This window comes from Anser anser (genome assembly GCF_964211835.1).
Source record: "Anser anser genome assembly, chromosome: 4".
NCBI classification, from domain to species: domain Eukaryota; kingdom Metazoa; phylum Chordata; class Aves; order Anseriformes; family Anatidae; genus Anser; species Anser anser.
In genome coordinates, this window is record NC_139724.1 from 33,919,010 (window position 1) to 33,939,750 (window position 20,741).

General features: G+C 40.5%; 1 protein-coding gene across 5 annotated transcripts in view; it reads left to right on the plus strand.

Annotated features, from left to right (window-relative positions):
* Positions 1–20,741, plus strand: part of SH3D19 (SH3 domain containing 19) — an 83,348-nt gene continuing 62,607 nt past the window's right edge. Inside the window, exons 1-2 of one of the 5 annotated variants that reach the window (XM_083836334.1) lie at positions 1–447; positions 18,885–18,924. In XM_083836334.1, coding sequence (XP_083692460.1) covers positions 357–447; positions 18,885–18,924 — 131 coding nt within the window. In that variant the 5' untranslated portion in view covers positions 1–356. Of the gene's footprint in view, positions 448–15,946; positions 18,925–20,741 lie in introns of all 5 variants that reach the window. The other 4 variants (XM_083836335.1, XM_083836338.1, XM_083836339.1 and 1 more) reach the window with 4 other exon arrangements.

A 20,741-nucleotide genomic window follows, 5' to 3' on the forward strand; every position in this document is an offset into this window, starting at 1 on the left:
CTTTCCAAGGGGAGGGAGCGGTGGCGGTGCCCCCGGCGGCGGCCGCCAGGTACCTCCCCCCGCCGCCTCCTCCTCCCCCTTTGGCGGCGGTGCCAGGCGGCCGCGGGGCTTCCTGCTGACGGCGGCGAGCCGCGGATGGGCAGGAAGGGCAGCCGGCGCCTCCGCTGCCCTTCTCCTCCTCTTCTTCCTCCTCCTTTTCCTCCTCCTTCTCCTCGGCCGCCGGCTCCCCCCAGCAGCGCGGGGCAGGCCCGGCCGGGGCCGGGGCGGTGCTGAGGGGAAGGCGCCGGCCTCACCCGCCGCCCCTGGCCATGGCAGCCCCCGCTTGCTGAGCGCCGCCGCCCGCGGGCCCCTCGCCGATGGCCGAAGCCTGGAGGCTGGAGGAGGACGAGGAGGAGCTGCGGGAGCTGGGCAGGAGGCACCGCAGGGGTGCCCTGGGCTCGGCGGCAGGTGAGGGACCGGGGCCGGGGGCGCGGGGCGGCGAGGCTGCAGGTGCCCGCGTTGGCGTTGGCCCCGGGCGGGAGGGCGAGGGAGGGCGAAGGGCAGCGTGAGGAGGCCCGGTGCCACCCCTGGAGCCTCCCCGGCAGCGACAGAGGGTTTCAGCTCTTCCAGGCATGGTAACCCGCACGGTGTGGCCAAGCCACCAAAGGGCTTGGCTCCTCGCTGCTGGAGCCCTGGTGGCACGCGCCAATTCTGGAGCAGATCCTGCTGCAGGAGGCTCTGCTGGCCTGAGAGGCCACAGGACTAGGGATCGTGGGGTGGTGGCTACTGGGGTCATCATGGAGCCCATCCTAACTGGCGTGGGTATGTGGGGTGGAACAGCTGGCACTGAGGACCTGGTGACCCCACAGTGCGCCTTGACTTGTGACTAGCCCTAGCCTGGTCAATGGGACTGGGTTTCCCTGGGGGGCTGGATCACATGGGCAGCACTGCTGGAGCGTGTCATCCCGGTCAGTTTCACTGAAATTAATTCAGGGCAGGTGCATCTGTACAGCTGCCCAGCGTGAGCCGAAAGCGTGCTCTCAGAGGGTGATCAGGAAGTACGCTCTGAAAGCCTGCTTCTCCAAGCTAATGCTGAGGCAGACACGCATTGTCCACCAGACACGTCCGGACGTTGGAGATACCTTACCAGGAAACAAAATACGTTACTGATTTTTCTTGTAAATGTCAAGGTGGATGGAACATCTAGGTATAAAAATTATATATAAAATTGCATATGATTGTTTCCGTGCAGGTAAGGACTGCAGGCCTTGGCAAACAGGAGGTGAGAGCTATTGTGTACAGGAAGGCATGGAGACAGGAGCTTGGGAACAAACAGGTTGATATGGCTTTATAGGTAGACTTGAAGGTTGTAGTAAGCTTTTGTTTGATACAAGGACATCCAGTGGATCTTGGTAGTAGTTGAAGTAGTTTCTTTAATTTGATTGTTGTTAATTGAAAAGCAATGCTTATATCACTTTCTCTATCTTCACAAAGTTGGTAAATGCAGCATTTTCCTCCTCTCTCACTGTAAAATTATTTCCAGAATCAACTGTTTTCTTAAAGACAGTTTCCAGGGAAAATATCAGCTACACTGCATATTTAAAATTGAATTCCAAATATTCTGGCAATTACTAATTATGGTAAAACCATAATGCCCTAATAACTTTTACAATTCATGTGGTTCTGTATCCATTTGAGCAACAGGAGTATTCTCTTGCAGATGAGAAAAACAGCAATTTGAGGGCTCCCACTGCAGAACAGAGTTTGCAACACACAGGCCCTGTGGCTTCCCACAACCCTGGTTATGTCAGTGCATTCCTGGGCAGGTGCAAGATTAGCAGGAGCCAGCGTGGCTTGGCACGTGTGCAGGATTTCGCCTCGTCGAGGGCAGGAGGCAAAACCAGTGTTGGTTCCTGTACCATTTCCTCAGTAGCCAAACATGTGAGCTGCTAGTTCTGGTATCTGGTTTTTAAAGCTGTTTCTTCTGGAGATATTTACTGGTGGAGAACATCTATTTGGTTCTACAGTTTATGTATGTACTTATATAATCATTGCTTTCTTGTTGTGAAGCAGAATGTTTTATAAACTCTGGAAACAAACTCTGTTCCCAGAGTTTATCTTGGTTGAAATGCTACTAATCAGTAATAAAGGGCCCTTCTCTTCCTTTTATGAAACTTTTGTTATTGTGTCCTGACAATCCCCCTCCAAAATGGGCCTGGCACTGTTTACCTTAGGAGTGTAAAGTAGGTGTGGATGACTAGCATTCTGCTTTGGCTGTCTCTCCTTCCTTCCATCTGTTTGAAAGGCTGCACAGTGGAAAGCAGGGCACAAACACTCCCAGAGTGTTTTTTAAGGCATCCACGAAGCATATCATGTCAAGTGGATGAGTTTGCTGCCCTTCCTTTACTTGATAATTCCCTTATACATTAATATACAAGCCTGTTGAAAATAAGTGCATTTTGTTGCGTTATGTGCAGTTACAAAGACAAAATGGTAACATACCTAAGTGTTAAATAACTTACTGGGTATATTTTAAAGTTTAAAAAAAGCGTCTCAGCCAGCTGCCAATTTAAGCATTTCAGTTAGTTAACCTAATTGCAAATATGAGCAGATTAAATTTCTGGTCTGTTCAGCTTGTATGTGGAAGTAAGGGCAGTTGCTCACCTTTGTCCTGCACGTACAAGACTTGCGTTTGCAAAGCGAGAGGTAGTTGAAAGGTGAAAGTTCAGAAATGCTTCTGACTTAATAAACATTCAGAGGCATAATTAGCTCCGTTTTATTGAGGAAAGAGAATGCAGGACGTCATTGAACGAAGAAGTAGCATTTTTCCTGGGAGCTAGTCCTGGTTGCGCTACCACAGATACAAGAGGATGAAGCAGGCTAAACTCATCTAACAGCTTGTTGCTGCTAGAGGGGTGATCCCTTCCTTGGATCTGCACTTCTGCTCTTCCTGTGTGTCAGCTGTGCTGCTCGTCCCACCTGCTGGTGAGCAAAGTCACTGAAGCTGTGGCTGTGTGGCAGCCTGGGCTGATCTCCCTGGTGGCTGCTTAGGGCCTCTCTTGGAGCTCTCGTGCTTACTAGGACCTGCACCAACCTGTTCTGGTGCACTGGCCCAGCAGGAAGCTATTTTTCTTGTTCTCTTTGGTGGATGCAATTCTGCTGATTCAGCTTGCTGGCATAGTTTTCTACGGGTTCTGATGGTGTTGAAGCTGGCATAAAAAAGAGAGTGGGAACATGCAGCCGGAGGGAGGTAAGGCACTATGCCAGCCAGGAGTTAGTTTGGTTTAGGTTGCTGTGAAACTGTAGGCTGAGCTGTTAAGAGGTCTACTTGCCTGTTGTTTTGGTGTCTTTTTTTTTTGTCTTTTTTTTTAGTGTCTAGATTTGGGTGTTTCTTTTTTTTGTGTGTGCGTGTGTCTGGTTTAATGAGCTGAAGAGGCCTGCTGAAGCAGTAGAAAAGTGCCAGAACTGATGTTAAAAGCAGGGAATGACAACTTGGAGATATGACCAGATGAGGTGGGAACAGAACTATCCTTGTCTGTGGCAGACATCTAAGATGGCTTAACTATTTTGTTTGACTGCCTGTTTACCCCACTGTATGCCATGCCAATGGGATGACTTTTCTCTGAATTCAAGAAAGCTTTTTGATTAGCTTGTTCTGGAAAACTGGGAGAAGGTAACAAGTAGAGCAATTTGAGAATCTTCTAAAGAAATTATTTTCCGTTTGAGAAAATGATGATTGATTTTTTATTTTTATTTATATAATTTCTTTAAGTGGTAAGGAGGAGAAGTAGGATTTATTCTTTAAAAATTGTGAAGAATAAAAATAGCTACATAGGTTCATTCAAACTGAATCTCCTAGCCACCTGCTGTGGGAAAGGAAGCCAGTCTTTCAGGAAACCTTTTTTTTTTTTTTTTTTTTACTGCAATATATATAAGTAAAATAACATGATATATTTCATCTTAAAATAATGTGGTAGATTTTACCCTCATGTTGCATATGCCTGCCATACAGATTCTTACTCAGGGAAGTCACAGAGAACACTGGATTTTTACTGGATATTTTTCTTTTTTAATTTATGATTATAATCTTCTTGTTTAGCTCGTTTTTAATGAAGTAATTAATGAAAAAGAAAACAAAACAACCTAAAATCCTCTTTCCCATAGACTTGCATGCTTTATCCAGTGTAACTTTGGACCTTTATCTGGTGTACCTTCCTGTTTCGGTGAGCTTTTTATTTTATTAGTACAGACTCAAATAAAGAAACTTCATAGTGCGTGAGTGAGTATAGTAAATGTTAGTTGTGAAATGTATTGGTTAATTGTGTGTCTGAGCACAAAAGGCTTGCCGCATTAGGAGTGAGAGTCTCAGTATTCTGGTGTTATCTAAAGTGCACACGCAATTTTAAACATGTTTAGTATCTATATTATTTCATTTTGAATTCTGGTCAGCGTTCCTAGAGGAAGAGTAGTCTGTTATGGATGTAGCATATGTTTCCGTACTTTAAATTAAAAAAAAAGAAAGCCAAATATAGAAGTCAGTAACAAAAATTGAGTTCATAATGAAGAGCTATTGTGATTTGTACTGTGTATTTAAAAGTATAGATGGTCATTAATACAAGGAAAGGCTTTGATTTAATTTAATATCGCTCTTTTTTATCATAAATGCTTGTCTGTGGCTTGTTCTTATGTAGTGGCTGTAAATTTTGCACACAACTTTTGCTATGCTGACTGAGACATCTCTGGTCATTTTTTTGTTTCTGCTTCTCTACAGTATTTCAAGTGTTTTCTGGAACTTTTTCAGCTCTAGTGGGCAATTTCAGATTATGGGTGGGATTATCTATTTCTGGTTGGTTGATTGACTGAATGCTTTGGTTTTTAGCCAAAACAAGATCTAGTTCACAGTTGGATCAATACTTTACAGTCCCACATCAAACTGGTGCTGACTTGTTTTGGAAGCTGAGAACAATGAGCTGTATCCAATCTAACAAATTAAGGTTAAATATTTCCCTGCTCAACATGCTGAGAAATTACTGGGGTACGTTTGTGTAGTGTGGCTGACAAAATTCAGTGAATGGTAATTTGCAGGCATCATGGACTTTTTTTCAGATAAGAATTTGATAAAAGAACGCTCAGCAGTTGTTCCCAAGTTAATGCAAAATATGTATTCAGTCTTGAGAAGAAAAGAATAAGGTGATGTGAGATTCTTCATGAAATTCAGCATTAGAGATGGATTAAGTGATGGTCTTCTTTAGGGGTCACTGGATCATAACACAAACAGCTTGACCATAGCAGCTCCCAGGGACTGCCTGTGACCCTGAGCAGAGACAAAATGTGATGAGGACAAAGGTGGCTCAAAGAGTTAGGTGCTGTGTGTGTTCCTATATCTTAACTAAACCTTACATTTAAGAAGCAGAAAGCTCTTCTTCTTATGGAACAGAAGTCAGCATTGTTCAAATGGAAACTTCATCATCTGCATGTCTCAGTCCTTCAGCTCTGATCTGGAAATTGTTCTGCCTGGCTGTAGCAAAAGTAATCATTTATCATCTGTTATTGATAATGGTATATGTTAGCCATTATTCATCTGTTAGGAAGAAAGATAAACGTGACAAAACAGATCACTTGTATTGAATAAATGCATAAGGTATAGCTATGATCTGCCAGTCTGTCCGTGTGCAAACAAGAAGCACTCACAAAAAGTTTGAGGAAGAGAGTTTGGGGGTGTTGGTTATTTATTTAATCAGTCAGAGCACAAGTTCAGGTGTGGTAGGGTTAATTGCCAGCTGGACATCCCTTACCTGTTTCTCTTGGGATTTGGTCTCATGTTGTTGTAGTCTCAGTGCAGGCTCAAGGGCTACAGTCCTGATAATTATTTGAGACCCCACCACAGTAAAACACTTAAAATTTAAAGAGCACAAATAATGCAGTTCTTATTAAATAATCTCAAAGTAGTGCTAATATGTTATATCATGTCAGTATTATAAAATCACCTGGTTAGGCCTTTCCCATAACCCACCAAAATTATTGTATGTTTCCACTAAATTTCCTAGTCTTGGAATCTAGCTTGCTTGAGGTAAATATAAGAAGCTAACTAAAATTTTTGTGGAATATAATAATGTAGCCCGTATGTGGAAATTCATCATCCTTTCTTGAAATTAAAGTGTGCTGTCAGTGGCAAGAAAGAAACTTCTTGCAGTTACTTGGGAAAGAGCATAGACTGCACCACAAAGAATGTTGTGTCTTCTGAAGAAACAAGCTTTCTAAAAATAAAAGCAGCTCTAAGGAAAATAACTGAATAATTTGTGATAGCCAACAGGGAGTAGTCTTCTCCTAGCCAAGGAGACTGTGGAAGGACTAATAATAATAAAAGACTTAAGTGATGAAATAGATCTTCTTCGCTTAGGTTATAGCCAAAGCAAGGCACAAAAATGAATCATTGCATAAGGAGTGGTGAGATTATAGCCGAAGAGAACAACCCATTGAGTGATGATTGTCCAAAACCATGTTGTTAACTGGGTGTTGCAATCAATCGCTTCCTGTCAAGGTAACAAGTAATAAATCAGGGTTGTTGCATAAATAAAGGGGATGGACAGCAAAGGGCAGAGTGAGTCAGAACATCGCGGCAAGAACCTTGAGCAAGAAACCTGGGCTCTGCCCATGGCAGGGGGTTGGAACTTGGGACCCTTAAGGTCCCTTCCAACAAAAACCCTTCTGTGATTTGAAGTTTTTACCACAGTGGCTGTTGTTTTCAGATGAAACAAGTTTAGTATTTGTAAATAAAATTGTAAATAGTTACTTTTGACTGTGTAGCCTTGACTTAAAATCTGGAAACAACAGAGAGGTGGTATTAACCCTCTTAGTGTGAAAAGTTAATGTAGTTCTGAGCACGCAGTTTCAATAAGTATTTCATACAATATGTGCAGCATGAATTTTTATTTTGATAGTGCTTAAAGCCATTTGACATAAATATCTTCCGTTGATGCTTATCATTCCTAGTTAAATACAGTGCTTTGCATAGGGCATTGTATAATGTCCTTGCTCTGATGATTTTGTGGCTCAGAAGTGTGGCAGCCTTGGCTGGAAGTGAGCTCTGGGGCTCACCTAGTCCAGTCTCCAGCTTGAAGCAGGACTCTTGCCAAGACAAGATCCATCCACCAAGGCTTCCTCTAGTCATGTCATGAATAGTCTCCCAAAAGAGAAGGATTTACAGCCTCTGCATGCAGCCTGTTCCAGCCCTGCATTACCTCCGAGTGAAGGAATTTTTCCTCACTTTAAGCCTGAACCTCCCATGCCACAGTTGTGACCGATGCCCCTTGTTATATTGTCTGCTAATACCAGGAAGAGTTTGCATTTGTGATCTTTGTTACTCCCCTTCAGGCAGTTGTGTAGATAGCTTGTTTTAGATAGTTGTTTTGCCTCCTCTTTGCTCATCTAAAAAAGCCTGGACCCTTCAACCTTACCGTTGGGCAGTCCTGCCTCACATATTCAGTTTTTCAACTGGAGTAGAAGCATCAGCTGAATTTCTAGACAAGATTTTTACTCTTCCCTTGAAAAACAGCGTGCACGAAGTTACTGAAGCATTCCAACTGCAGACTTGAGGAGACCATATATCATCTGTTGATCCATGCTTTATGCTTGGCAACCATCCTTCCCCTCAGTGAAAGACAAACTTAAGTTTTGGGGGAAAGCCTAGATCTAGTAGATGATGAGACAGAGCAGAAAAACTTCATTTTTTTCCTCCAATGCTTTATGAATTTTGAAAGACACAGACTTCTATGGATATCAATATTAAGTTAATCATCTGATGTAGTGTTGTGTTACACTAACTGCTTCAGATGTTGTAAATCAGCACTTCTGTATGGACTGGACATGTTATTCTAAAAACATCAGTTTGACATTCTGACTTGAGAATTAAGGGTCTTTTAACAAGATTTAATGGAATTCCAAATAAGATGCTTTGAAGATGAACTTAACTGGTCTGTGAATTTTTTCAATTATGACACAACAAATCTATACCTGCCATATCAATACCAGAGGAACATGGCTATAAGTAGCTGCATTTGAAGCCAACCTGAAGGGCTCAACAGAAGTCAAGCTGAAAATTTCACACTGTAATTAGAAGCTGAATGCAACAAATCTTACTGCTCATTTTCTTTCCTACTGCTTATTTTTATTTATTTATTTTTATTCTAAGCTTTTTAAGGGGGTGTTGCATTTATTTTGTATATGAATCACCACCTCAGTCAGCTTGTTGATGTATTTGTAGAAAATGTGATTGGATCAGAACGTGCAGAAGATCTTGAATGGGTGATATAGTCAGTCCTGTAACTAAAAGGATGTACTGCCTCAGACTTCCAGAGCCACGATACTGGCTTATCTATGCCCCATTGTGCAAACTGAAAAAACATGGGACAAGAAGTTTATAATTTTCATGCCCATAGGAAAGTTACGCTGGATCAGACAAAAGGATCATCTTGTTCAGTAGCCTGGGTCTTACAATTGCCTACAAGTGTCTTCAATGAAGTATGCAAGAAACCTCTACTAAGTTTTAATTTTTAATTCCAAAAAGGATTGCTTATCCTCTGCAGCCAACATCTTAGAAACTTCTTGGAGGCTGATACGAAAGTTTCTGTTAAATAGTTACCCAGTGCTTTACCTTTCATGGCTTCAGTTCCTTTTTGATACCACTTACACTTTTGATCTTCAAATGTTACATCATAGCAAGGAATGCAATTTACTTCTTCATTATATGTAATCAATTACGGAATGCAATTTACTTCTTCATTATATGTAATCAATTACTACTTATTATATGCTGGTTGATATTTTTACTGGATAATCACTAATTCTTGAATTATGATGATGAATTTCTCATAAATATTTTGCTTTTTTAGTGTGGCTTTGAACATGGTGAATCACATTCTAGAAGCTGTAGGTAAATTTCAAGCACTGTGTTTCCTACAAAGATGTTCCTGATGCATTCTCCGTCTAGACAGAATGTTGTATGCATAGAATAAGCTATTTGATTATTTTCTTCAGCTATAACATTTTGTTTCTATTTACATGAGGCAAGCTAAAATTAATGTAAATTGTTTTCTTAAGGTGATAAATTTATATTCATCATGCAGTCTGTCTTGCATTAAAACCCAAGCAGTCAATATCACAGATCTACACGTGAAAATTGATTCAGGTTGTGCACATCTGTGTTAAATCATTTACAAGAATTCTTGAGTGAACAGAGTGCTGTGATGTTATTTATTATTAAAATACTGTTTGCTCATCCTGTTAGAGTGATGGGACATAAATACCTGGAAACAAGCTCAGCATTTTGATAACTTTCACATAATAAATTGTTCCCTCAGTGTTCACTTTACGACTGTCTGCACTGTAAATTTACAGTGCAGAAACTAATAGAAATGTGGAACTTGGGATCAAAGTTAGAGCTTTGGAAAAATCTCTCCTTTTACCTAGGGCGTTGAAAATGTCATTGTCAGATGCCACAGTTGGTCTGATGGCAAATACTGCAAGCTTTGTCACTTGCCGTAAGGCTGCCAGCCTTTCAGGTTGATGGTTGGACATGGTCTGGAAGGTTTTTCCAAGACCTTTCTAGGCCTTTCTTGAAGGTCTAAATGATTCTGAGTAGGTCTGAAAAAACACACAGTAATCACTAAACCGGAATGATGAATCTCACCTGAAAATGGGGTACCTGAGAGTGTGGGGTGCCTGCTGTAATCCACCACCTCCTCTGTTTAAGCAGGTCTAGACAGTGCTTGGAAGAGTGTCAGTACCAGAGTGGGACAGGTATCAGTGAATGACGAGATGGGAGAACGCTGCACACCTCATGTATCCAGCAGTAACAGGCATAACTTTCTGTAGAGCACCAGCATCCGCTCTGGGAAACGCGTGGTATCAGCCGCTGTGACTCTAGGTACGCTTCATTTCTCCAGTTCCTGTCCACTGGTTTGGGGTTGGTGGATCCATCACCAAGAGCTATTTAATTGAGTCATTATGCTCCTGGCACCCTAGCAAAGCAGAGGTACTTATTAATGTGTTTACAGAAGTTGGATGCCTGTGATGGATCCTCTGGCGCCTATTTGGCGTATGCACAGGAGTGGGGTGGGGAAAAGGAGGGGTCTGGGTGCACATGGGAGGAGAGCTGTTTCTCCAAGGTGCTGAGGAATTTGAATGGTCTCTGGTAGCATTACCAGCGTGCCCAGGAACCCATGGTTTCTCTGTGGTAACCAGGGGATCCCTTGTTTTCAGCTTTTCAGGATGCTTATGGCTTTGCCATCTTCTTGCCATTTGTTTAAAGCTGCTGGTGTTTGAAGCCTCTCCTTGGACAGTAGAGAGGAACTGCTTCCTTGAGGAGCAGCAGAATGAGAGCCACATTTGCGTTTATAAGACTGAGGACTGGATGCACTAACCTGATGTCAAGGCTAGAAGCTCCTAAAAATTACTTTTATAATAGCTGCTCTTGATTGTGTGTTTTCTAAGAGCCTGAAAGGAGGAGGAAGTACAATTGCTGAACATTCAGAAAAACAGATGAGAGGATTTTGAGGAATACTGTAATTAGGAGCCCAGAGACAGGCGCAGTCAGCTCTTGCCTAGAACAGGGGGGCCAGATGTGAAGAATGAAAGGTGTATGTTTATAATATAAGTGGTCATTTTTAAAGCATTACTTAAAGTTGTGACAGCTTTCATTTTGTTCACAAAGAGACCTGGTATTTTTATTACGATTTGTATATGTTTGTTTTGTAAGCTGTGTTGAAGTCATCCATAGCTTTCAAGTTTTAAATAAACAATAACACACCAACCTGTGCACAGCAAACCATGCTCTTTTTTGTTGTGCATGCTTGAGGTTCTTACAAAGTGGTGTAAAAACCCTGTGCTCCCAAAGGGTTGCCTGCCACTCCGCTCCCAGTGGATGCTGTTTGTATTTTGTGACCTGGTATTTCCTTGTTATCGCCCTCTTTCATTCTCTCCTATTTTCCCTCTTTATAAAACATTGCTTTGTATCCTGACTTCTGGTCAGGATGGTTCTCAAGGACCAAAGGACACAAGTGTGTATATTACATGTACGTGTTATGCCATAACAAAGGTACCTTGAAGAGGATTTGGTAGATGTTTAATGTTTGCCTCGGGGTGGGATGTTTATGAACTCATCTCACACCTCAGTAAAATGCTTTCAAAATGCCAGGTGACTCGTGTCTTAAAAAATGACTTTTGGATGCTGATCTCTACATTATCATATAATATGCACAACTTTTAAGCGTGTATTCAATGTCAATGGATCAGGGTTATCTCAGGTTCCAATAGTTTATTGGTATATGCCAACAATATTAAACAATTCCACTTTTCAAATCTTGAGACAAGTCCCTTTAATGTTTCTGAATCCTGTAATCTTTATTTTAGTGTAAAGAGCAGGAGACCTTTTGGAGAAAAACCCATTTTGTGGATTTTACAAAAAATCCGATGTACGTGAGAAGCAGTTGTTCTGCTTGCTTTCCTAGAATTTTTTATTTTTGTGTGGCTGTTGGGCAGAATTATCAGTGTCACTGGAGGAAAATCTTTTGTTAATAGGCTAATTTCAAATGCACTTTTATAGAAAAACAGTACTTGCTACAGAACAATTGAGGTTTAAGAATGTTCTCATTAGCTGTCTTTATTTGGACTGGGTAAACAATTTGGGGATAATTGGGGATAATTTGAAGGATAAAATCGGCATAAATGCTGACATGGGACCAAAAAATATTCCATTAACAATCTATTGACTATTTCAGTGGTATCTGAAGAGAAATAAATATTGTTATTTGCCTGGTACATTTATTCTTTTTTTATAGAGGTTGTTCTTCTATGATTGAGTGTGTTTCAATCAGTTACTGTAATAAGCATTTTTCTTTCTTTCTGTGTCTCTTCATCCCCCTATTCTCCAAATTCCCCCCAAAATACAGACCTATACATTTGCTTGCACTAACAACAGTACCTAAATTCCAGATTCATATGTGAAGGTTTAGAAGCTGTGCTGTCAGCATCACTGTCAGTGGGTTCAAAGGATGAAGTAATTAAGTTTTTTTTTCTTGTTAGTTTATTTTAAAGCTGAATTCATTTCCTGTGATACAGAAGTGGGAATATCTGTAGCTGATACTCACATTCAGCACTTCATTGTGAATTCATGTCTCACACACACTACATGAGACTTGACTTCCAAGGGTATAATGTGTAAGATTATCCTGGAGACTGTTGTTGATTTTTGGCATCTTGAAAATAGAAAGGTGCTGTTTTGGATAAGCAAATTCCAAAAACTTTTCATTGCCCCCAGATCAGGGTGGAGTTGGTGGAGGATTGTTGGAGGGAAAGGAATGGTGAAATCTGCAAAATGTTTGGTGTCCAAAAATGATCTTCCTACTATATAATATCAGTACTTCACAAATAGAGATTACATCTTTTGCAAGTTATAAAATAGGTTGTGAATTCACAAAAATTGTGCATGATTATCTGAAACGCATGTAACAAAGGCTGTTTCTACAACACATTAGTTTGTACCGTGTAGGTCAAAGGAAATTGCTTAAATGGTGGAAGTGATATTCCCTGCACTCAGCCTGAAATTATCCCTGCCTGTGGCCAGGAATGCACAAGTTTTAGGGAACTGTTGTTCAACAGGAAGGGGGGAAAAAAAAATGCAAGCCATACGCCTTTTAGAAAACTTAAAATGGTTCTTATTATACTTTTTTTATATTATTTATTGTTGTGTATCAGCACTCTATGGCAAACAGACCTAGTGTCAGACTGAGCTCTGTTGTATTACTGAGAAATAAACAGAGCCTATACAAGCAAGCTACATCTCTGGGAAGGAAGTGGCAGTACCATGCACTTGAAAGATAATTTCCTTTTACTGGGAATGCTGGCAACATCAGTGAAATGCTTTTCAGAAATGTAAATTTTAACATTTCTGAAATACCTGGAGAGGGAGGTATTTCGTGGTTATATATCTTTAGTCTATCAAAAAGACGAGTCAAGTCAATTGGTACTTCACTCTGTGAAGTTTTGGAGAAAATTAGGTAGTAGGTTTCCTTTCAGCTCCCACTGTGATTCTGGAAGCTCTGCGTGCTTTAGTCCTATGAGCCTGAAGTACATCATCTTAGAACGACATTGCACTGACCAGCTGCAATGTCTTGTCTGAAGATGTGCTGATTTGCACCTTCAGAAGTTGCTCATTTCCTGAAAAAAACAGCTTTAGAAACAAATGTATATTGAATTTCCTGCTTAAATTTTAGAAGGTACAAGTGTTTTAACATATGGATATGCTGCATATGTTTGATTGCTCACATACTTTGTTTATTGTTCATGGCCTCAGAACAGGGAACCGGTGCTGAGCTTGGTCTAAGTTATTACAACATAGACCATTTTGAGAAGTGGAGAGCTTACCCAGTCCTTCGTTTCTTTAAAATTTCTGCATCAGCCCCTCTCTTATGGCTGCTATGTGTGCATACACATGATGCCCACACAATTTTGCTGTTGCATTGCAGGAGTAACACGGGAGCAAGAACGAGAGCCTAGAAATTCACAGCCACAAAAACAAATTAGCAGCAAACATAGCACTGGTAGATGTGACCCCTGTTGTCCAGTAAATTCTTTTTTCATTTATATACCACACGAGTACACAGAAGGCTTTAAAGGTGACTATAGTTCACTGTTAATCTCTTTAGCAATTGAAAAATATGGCCTTTGGATAATTAGCAGTATGGTGGTCAGTAGGTCTCAAGGTTAAATATTCACCCAGAGGTTCAATGAGTTCTGTACATATTTACATGTTTGTTCTTTTTTTGGTTTTCCCTTGGCCATATATCAGTCATGCTTAGGAGTGAAGAAAGCATTGCTTCCGAGACTAAAACACTGCAAGAATGCTGTGTGCCTACAAGACTCAGTTACCGTTCAGTATTAAAATGGACAGGCCAGTGACATTTCATTTGGGGGGCAGCGGGGTGTGTAATCCATTCTTTTCCCCAATTTACTGCTCTGGAATTTAGCAGCATTCTGTAGAATTTAAAGAAGGTATAAAAACTGTCTGCCCTTACGGTTGTAAACTTGGTGTGTGTCCTGGTTTTGTGGCCTTTTGGAGGGCAGGGAAAGCTATACGTTAAACTAAATGAGAAAAATTTCCTCAAAGCCTCTCATTAATCTCTCCTCATGGTTTCTGCCTTTTAAACAACTGATAAGGGACTCTGCTGCTACAATACTGAAATATATAGATAAATGTTCGGTCTTGCAGTTTTTATTGTATAGCAGTTCGTAATCAAACTGAATGAAATTTATAGTAGATTCTATACCCTGGAACTGATTTGCATTGTTACAACTCCTTACCCAAGAGGAGTGCTATAAAGAAGTAGGAGTCTCTGAGAGCCACATCCCGCCTTAATGAAATGGAAGGCAGAAATACGGCAATACCGGAGGCCGCTATAGCTTATCTCAGTGCAAATAAAACAAGCACTGAAAATCCTGCACAGCTGCAGATCTTTTGCCCAGGGAACGTGCAGTTTTGTTTGAGATTGGGCCTTATGTACACTGACAACTTGAAGTGGAAATTTGGGGCTGTTTGATCTGGTGCAGCTGGCTAACAAGAACTGTTGCAAAGTGATCAGCTGGGTCAGCTGGTCAAGATTACAAAAATGAAGTTGCTAATGTAATGGTAGTAGCCATTGTATTTCTGCATGATGTCTTGTTAAGGTTGCTGCATCAGTTTTAGTGCCTAGCTTCTCTAAGGCCTAGAAGCTTACAAAAGTATACTCCTTGGGGGCTGGGGCATGTGGGTTGGAGCAATTTGTTTAGTCACTTTCAACAATTGCCTGTTCTGAGAATGACTTCTCTGTAGTTTTTGTATTTTGGTGTTGCCAGCACAACTGGCAACAGTACTGCTTAAAAGGCCACTGTTTCTGTTGCCTGTTTTTTTTTTTTTTTTTTACAGAGGCTTGCCATTGCTGCAGAAGTATTGTTACAAGCATCTCCTACTACTTTTCATTACGAAACCACGGCAGTGCCGTGGTGGGCTAAAAACAATAGAGACAGACAAGCTTGCTGTAATGGAAATCTCCTCCTGGAGAGTGTCAGGATGTCCTGCCCCCTCTGGCGGCTGCTCCATTCAAGAGCCATAGTTAGGATTAAAATACAGTATTTACCCGAAGTGGGCATAGTGTGTGCCTCCCTTTGTCCTCTTCGGCCAATTCAGCTTATTTTAAAAGAGTTTGAGCTGAGGGATTAAGGGTAGGAAGTTGGATCTGTGTGTCCAGAGGTAACTGCGTTGGAAGCTTCCCACTCTACTTTGCAGGTTGAAAGCAGCAGAATGTCTGTTAGCTTTCCGCTCCTTTTTCAACAGCGTTTCGTGTTTACACTTAAATTTTTTTCTAGTGAGAGCACGCTTTTCAGTAGAAGTCACTCTTAGCAACAAGATGCTTTGGAGAATATTGCAAAATAAACAGAGAAAAACAATGGCTCTCTTTGGTGCGAGTTGCCTTTTCCCCTTTTCTTTGCTTGTCTTCCAAAGGCAAGAGGCATGACTTAAAAGCTATTGTTTTCTGCTTTGGTGCTCTTTTTGGCAAAAACTTCAGCTATTCTGGGTTTGTGGAACGACTGAAATAAAGTTGTGTCAGTTATTTTTCTCCTGATGGTTATGTTTATATTTTCCTCAAGAAGAAAAACTATTCTGTCAAAATAAAAGCAAACAAACAAGATAATTTTCCCATGCTTGAAGGGAAAAAGTCTCCAGTTAAAGAAACCTGACCCTTTCTAAAAGCAACTGGAATATGACATATATGTCTGCTGCTCAGTTTTGAATGCTGAAAAAAGGCATAACATGTCTATGCTACTGATGAAATATACACAGTATGATTTTCTAAATAAACACCAGATTTGCCAGACAGTTGTGGTATGAATAGCAGATCTTTGTGTCCTGATGTTTTCCTTGATTCTTCTGCAGCATTTAAAACTTGGCACTGGTCTTCCCGACCTCAGCCAGAAGTCTCTGACTTCTTCCGCCTCATCTGCTCCACCTGCCAGCTCCTGGACTTCTTGCGCTGTATCCTGCTGCTGAACAAGGATAATCTACTCGTCCACACAGGCTGTATTTGTTTAAGGGCAGCAAAAGTTTAGGAATTTGTACAGTATTTGACGGCAACTGCACACGCATTAAGGAATTGTATTACTCGAGTAGCACAGAGATGGTGAAAATAGACCAAGTATCTCATCTGTGGAAGCTTGTTTCTTGAAGGTAGAAGCTGTCAGTGGAAGCATAATTCTTGCCTGCAAATTTCCTGTGTCTGCGTGTGGACTGCCTTCCTCATTGTGCATGCTAGACCAGTGCACACCCAGTGCTTGCTCTAATCTGACATGCTGTTTTGCCTTCCAGAGTTCAGAATTGAAGGACATACGGTATCATACTGGGAACACATCATGTCCCATAGTGTTTTCTGGGAATTTATTTCTTTGATGTGAAGGAAAATCTGTAATGCAAGATTTGATTTTCAGATCTTTGTCTCTATGCTGTCTTCTTGCTTGTTTCTGTTAGAAAAGGTTGCAAAAAGATCTCAGTTGTTGAAGTAACATGCAGAGTAAAAGAGCCAGCTGTGGGCATTCAGCTGGGATTTGTATATGCATTTATATTTAATATATACCTGTATGTATATGCACGTACTGTGCAATATACATTAAGATTTGCCTGTTCGTTCTGTGTGTTCATGTTCTAGAGGTGTGTGACATTAGTTGAATTGGTGCTTGTACATAATGTTAAAACAGCATCCAGAATTGCAAAATTAAGGTGCTGAATAGAAAGAGTCAACTCTGAGTCTCTTATTACACTTGATACTAAACAAATTTAGAATATCAAATTCATAATAGCTGTAAGCATGTACAGGTTTTATTTTCTACTCTAAAAAACCTGCATGCTTTTAGGATTATGTTTCCCATTGTTCTTTTCGGTAAGACCAGAGTATATGTGGATGATGTTCTTTCTCTATATTTAGCAGTAAATAAAATGTGTAAAAACAACACTAATGTTTTGTTTTTGCAATAAAATGAAGGAGAGAAGGAACTGCACTGATCTGAGCGAGCAGGTTTCAGAGGCATGGTCGGGCTGTGGTAGATCTGCCAGTTGGATGTGGGCTGAGAGGAGATCCCACATACGCTCAGCTTACATCTTCTGTGACTCTTTTCTTCCTTCTCACTGGTACATCCACACTAAAGTACTATAGGTGGGAAGGTTTTATCTGACTGCTGTTAGATGGTGGCTGTGTAAATAACCGGGGACACTGGTAGGAAGCAACAGATGGCAAGCAGATTTCAGTAGGAGGCACTGCCTGTTTGCATTTTTTTTTTTTTTTTTGCATACTCATAGGTTAGGGGATTATGTGAACAAGTGATAAAGATAGAAGGAGCTTTTCTGTGCGTCTTTGAACAACTGCTGCTGTAACTCTGGTTTGAGCTAGCTCGTGCTGTTAATAGCTAACAGAGGTGCATGCAGTGTGATGAAATGGAGATTGCTGTGAGTCAGAAACACAATGAATTATACGCTCTGTGGCTATGACAGCTCAATAGGAGCACCTGTGGATGGAAAAAGCATTAGTATTCCTTTGGGCACTGTTGACATGATCTTTTTTACCACTTTATCAAAACGTAATCAAATGAGCATGTAAAACTTGGGAGAAGAGAATATTTCTTCTGTACGTGAGATAAAACTATATGAACAAACATGCTAATAAAAAAAGAAGAAATTTTAGCTCAACTGCGGAGCTTAGGGCTCAAAATACAGTCTGTAAGTGTGATTTTTTTAAAGAAGACTCTTACTCGTCAGGGTAGGGAAGCTTTTCAGTAAACTGTTACTAAGGGGAGGAATATAGCTTTATCTTGACTAGACACACAGATGGAATCAGAAGCAAAATCACAATGGTCAGAGTTGGTTATATATAGGTGTAAGAACACCCTTCTAATTGCATAGTTGATCTTTTTGTTATAAATGATTTAAAAAACCTCTAATTTTAGAAAATATACATTTTAGGAGGACACAAGTCTCACTTTTTTCTATCATTTCAAAAATCTTGCGGTAAGAGATGTTGTGGACTTACAACATAACTGAGTGTGTGAATTCTAATAACGCTGTTTTATGATGCTTGTTTGATGAATCTTGCTCTTAGAAGTGTTTTCTATTTTCTTTCTGTATCAGAGCTTTCAGAAATCAATCAAGATGTAGAAACGTATCTGGAGATGGTTCTAGGAACTAATAAATTGGTTATGCAAAAGAAGTTCATCTGAGTTCATGTGATCGTACTGTGTAGATGTTTGTTGCTGGTCAATGTCATTAGTGCAGATAAGCTGCTTGAAGTACTCATTGAATAAACAAAACCCTTTCTGAAAGCACAGAAATACTCCGTATCTAGAACACCCTGAAGTCAAAGAGTTAATGATGGGGCTGCACTGGATTCAGTGTATTTGCAGATGTTGCTGCAACCAACTGCTGATTTTTCTCCCATCCTGTCAGGGAACTCTGCCAGCCATGATTCATGGAATGATTTTTTTGCGCTGAGTAATCTGTGGTTTTGCTTTTTTCCTCTTCCCTCCCTCTTATTTTTACCCTAAACTAAAGTCTTATTCATTTTAGCTAAAGGGAGGGGAAGCTTCTAAAGCATTAAAACAAAACATGAAATACACACTGTTTGGAATAGAGGAATTTTAATAAATATTAAGCTTGCAGTGATTTTACTTTTTCTCAGGCAGAATAGTGCAGTGTAGAAAAACAGTTTTATGACAGAATCAGCTTTTGTTTTTGCTAGTCATATGGTGTGACAGTTCTTTTAAGACTTTTGTGCTAGTGTTGCTAAAGAACATCCAAGTTTTGTGCTGATACTATGCCTCCTTTCTCACAGATCGCTCTGAAAGAAATAAACCAGACTGCCGCTCTTCAGGGTAAGAACCATATTCCTGTGTTTATTCTTCCCTTCTTTTCCTTTTTTTCTTTACTTTCTTTCCTTTTATGGGATGAATTAGGATATTAGCCAAAAAATAAAAATGTCTTTCTTCAACTTCTCTGTTCTGGTAACAGTAAGAACATACCCAAATAACTTTTGATAAAGGTAATTGTTTAATATTCCTTAATTTTTCAAGTAATTAACAGGGTTCACTACACTGTAACTCTGTGCGCTTAAAGTCCGAAAGGCTTGTTTATGTATCAGGTACAGGGTTGTTTTGTAAAACTGTGATTTAGGACAAGAAGCACTTACAACTTTTGCTTCTGTGCTCTTTGGAGCGTTTGCTTTTGTAGCAGGGAAAATAAGTCTTGGCTCAGTCAAGAATAGCAACACTTAACTCTGATCCTGTCATACCTAAGGTTTCAAAATTGGATGAAATGAACAAACAGGTATTGAGCAAAACACACATGTGTGCACACATTTTATTTTTATCCAGAATTTCCATCAGGAATTGCCATAGACTTCCAAAGCTATTGATTTGTAAGGCCACATTTTCCCTTAAGCTTCTGAAAATTCTCTAGTTCTCCTCCTTGTTATTCTCTCATTTGAGGAAAACAAAACAACAACAAACCATCTCTTTCCCTTTTGCCTAATTTCCAAACTCTTCAATCAATTATTCTCCAAGGAATAAGATCTCCTCCATATCCCTTGGTGGATAATGGGATTTTAATGAAGTTTGGTGACTGAGCAGAGAAGCTAGCAGTGGCTCACCCTTGTGAAACGCCTTTCCAAAGGACGCTGCTGGTGCCCAGCCTTCTGACATGACATGACCTTTTCATTTTATTTTAGTCTCATTTTTTGTTGTTGTTGTTACTACATTTTTACGGTACACTGGGGTAGTTTTCATAGTTAGAAGAACAGAGGGAACTGTAAGCAGGAACTTGTAGCACTGCTGATGTGCTGTATCTACCACACGTTGTAATGGAAGAGAGGGTGCTTGTCCCTTCCCTCCCAAATCCCCAAAAGCACTGTAGCTGTTTCCAGCTATGTGCTTCTGCAATTGCAGTGGAATTATTGTCATTGTCTTTGATTACTCATATCTGCTTAAAAGAAAATACAGAGACTGCTGTTTTATAATTAAAAATACTTATTTTTTCTTTAAAAGATGCAGTTGTTGTCTACAGGCTTAAACTTTTATTAGGTTATGTTACAATAATTTCAAATGTATCCAAGTAATTATCAACAGGAAATCTAATTTTATTAAAATGTTTAATATAAGGTTGAAACAGTTTCAGTCTGTTCCCCCTTCATCTGGCTGGTCCTTCCCACCAGTACCATTTCGCTCTGCAGTGTATTTTAGAAGTTCTAATTTGTAACCAAAAGAAAAAGGTTTTAGTTTCTCTCCCCCCTTCCCTTCCCTCCCCACCCCACCCCCCCCCACCCCCCCCTCCGAATTACAATTGCAAAGAATTGCAATTACAAATGTGGACCAACCCTGACAATAAAATGCTGCCCTAAATTGTCTGGGTTACAGATTCCAAATTCTCCCATGGAAAGCACAGAGCAATTAGCAGGTTCGTGCAAGTTGCTCATTGTGTTGAAGAAAATGCAGCTTTCCAGTATTTCATTCTTGTCAGCAGTGCACTTAGTTTCTAACCTGTTAAACATCTATGTATCTTCTATCACCTTCTCAATTTCACAGGCCATTGGTGTTAAGTTAGTTCTGCTTTCCACGGTGAGCTGTGTGGAAGAAAAATCACTGTTAAAAGGATAGCGTGGTTTTGTGCATGTCTCGCTGCTCTTTCTAGGCCAGAG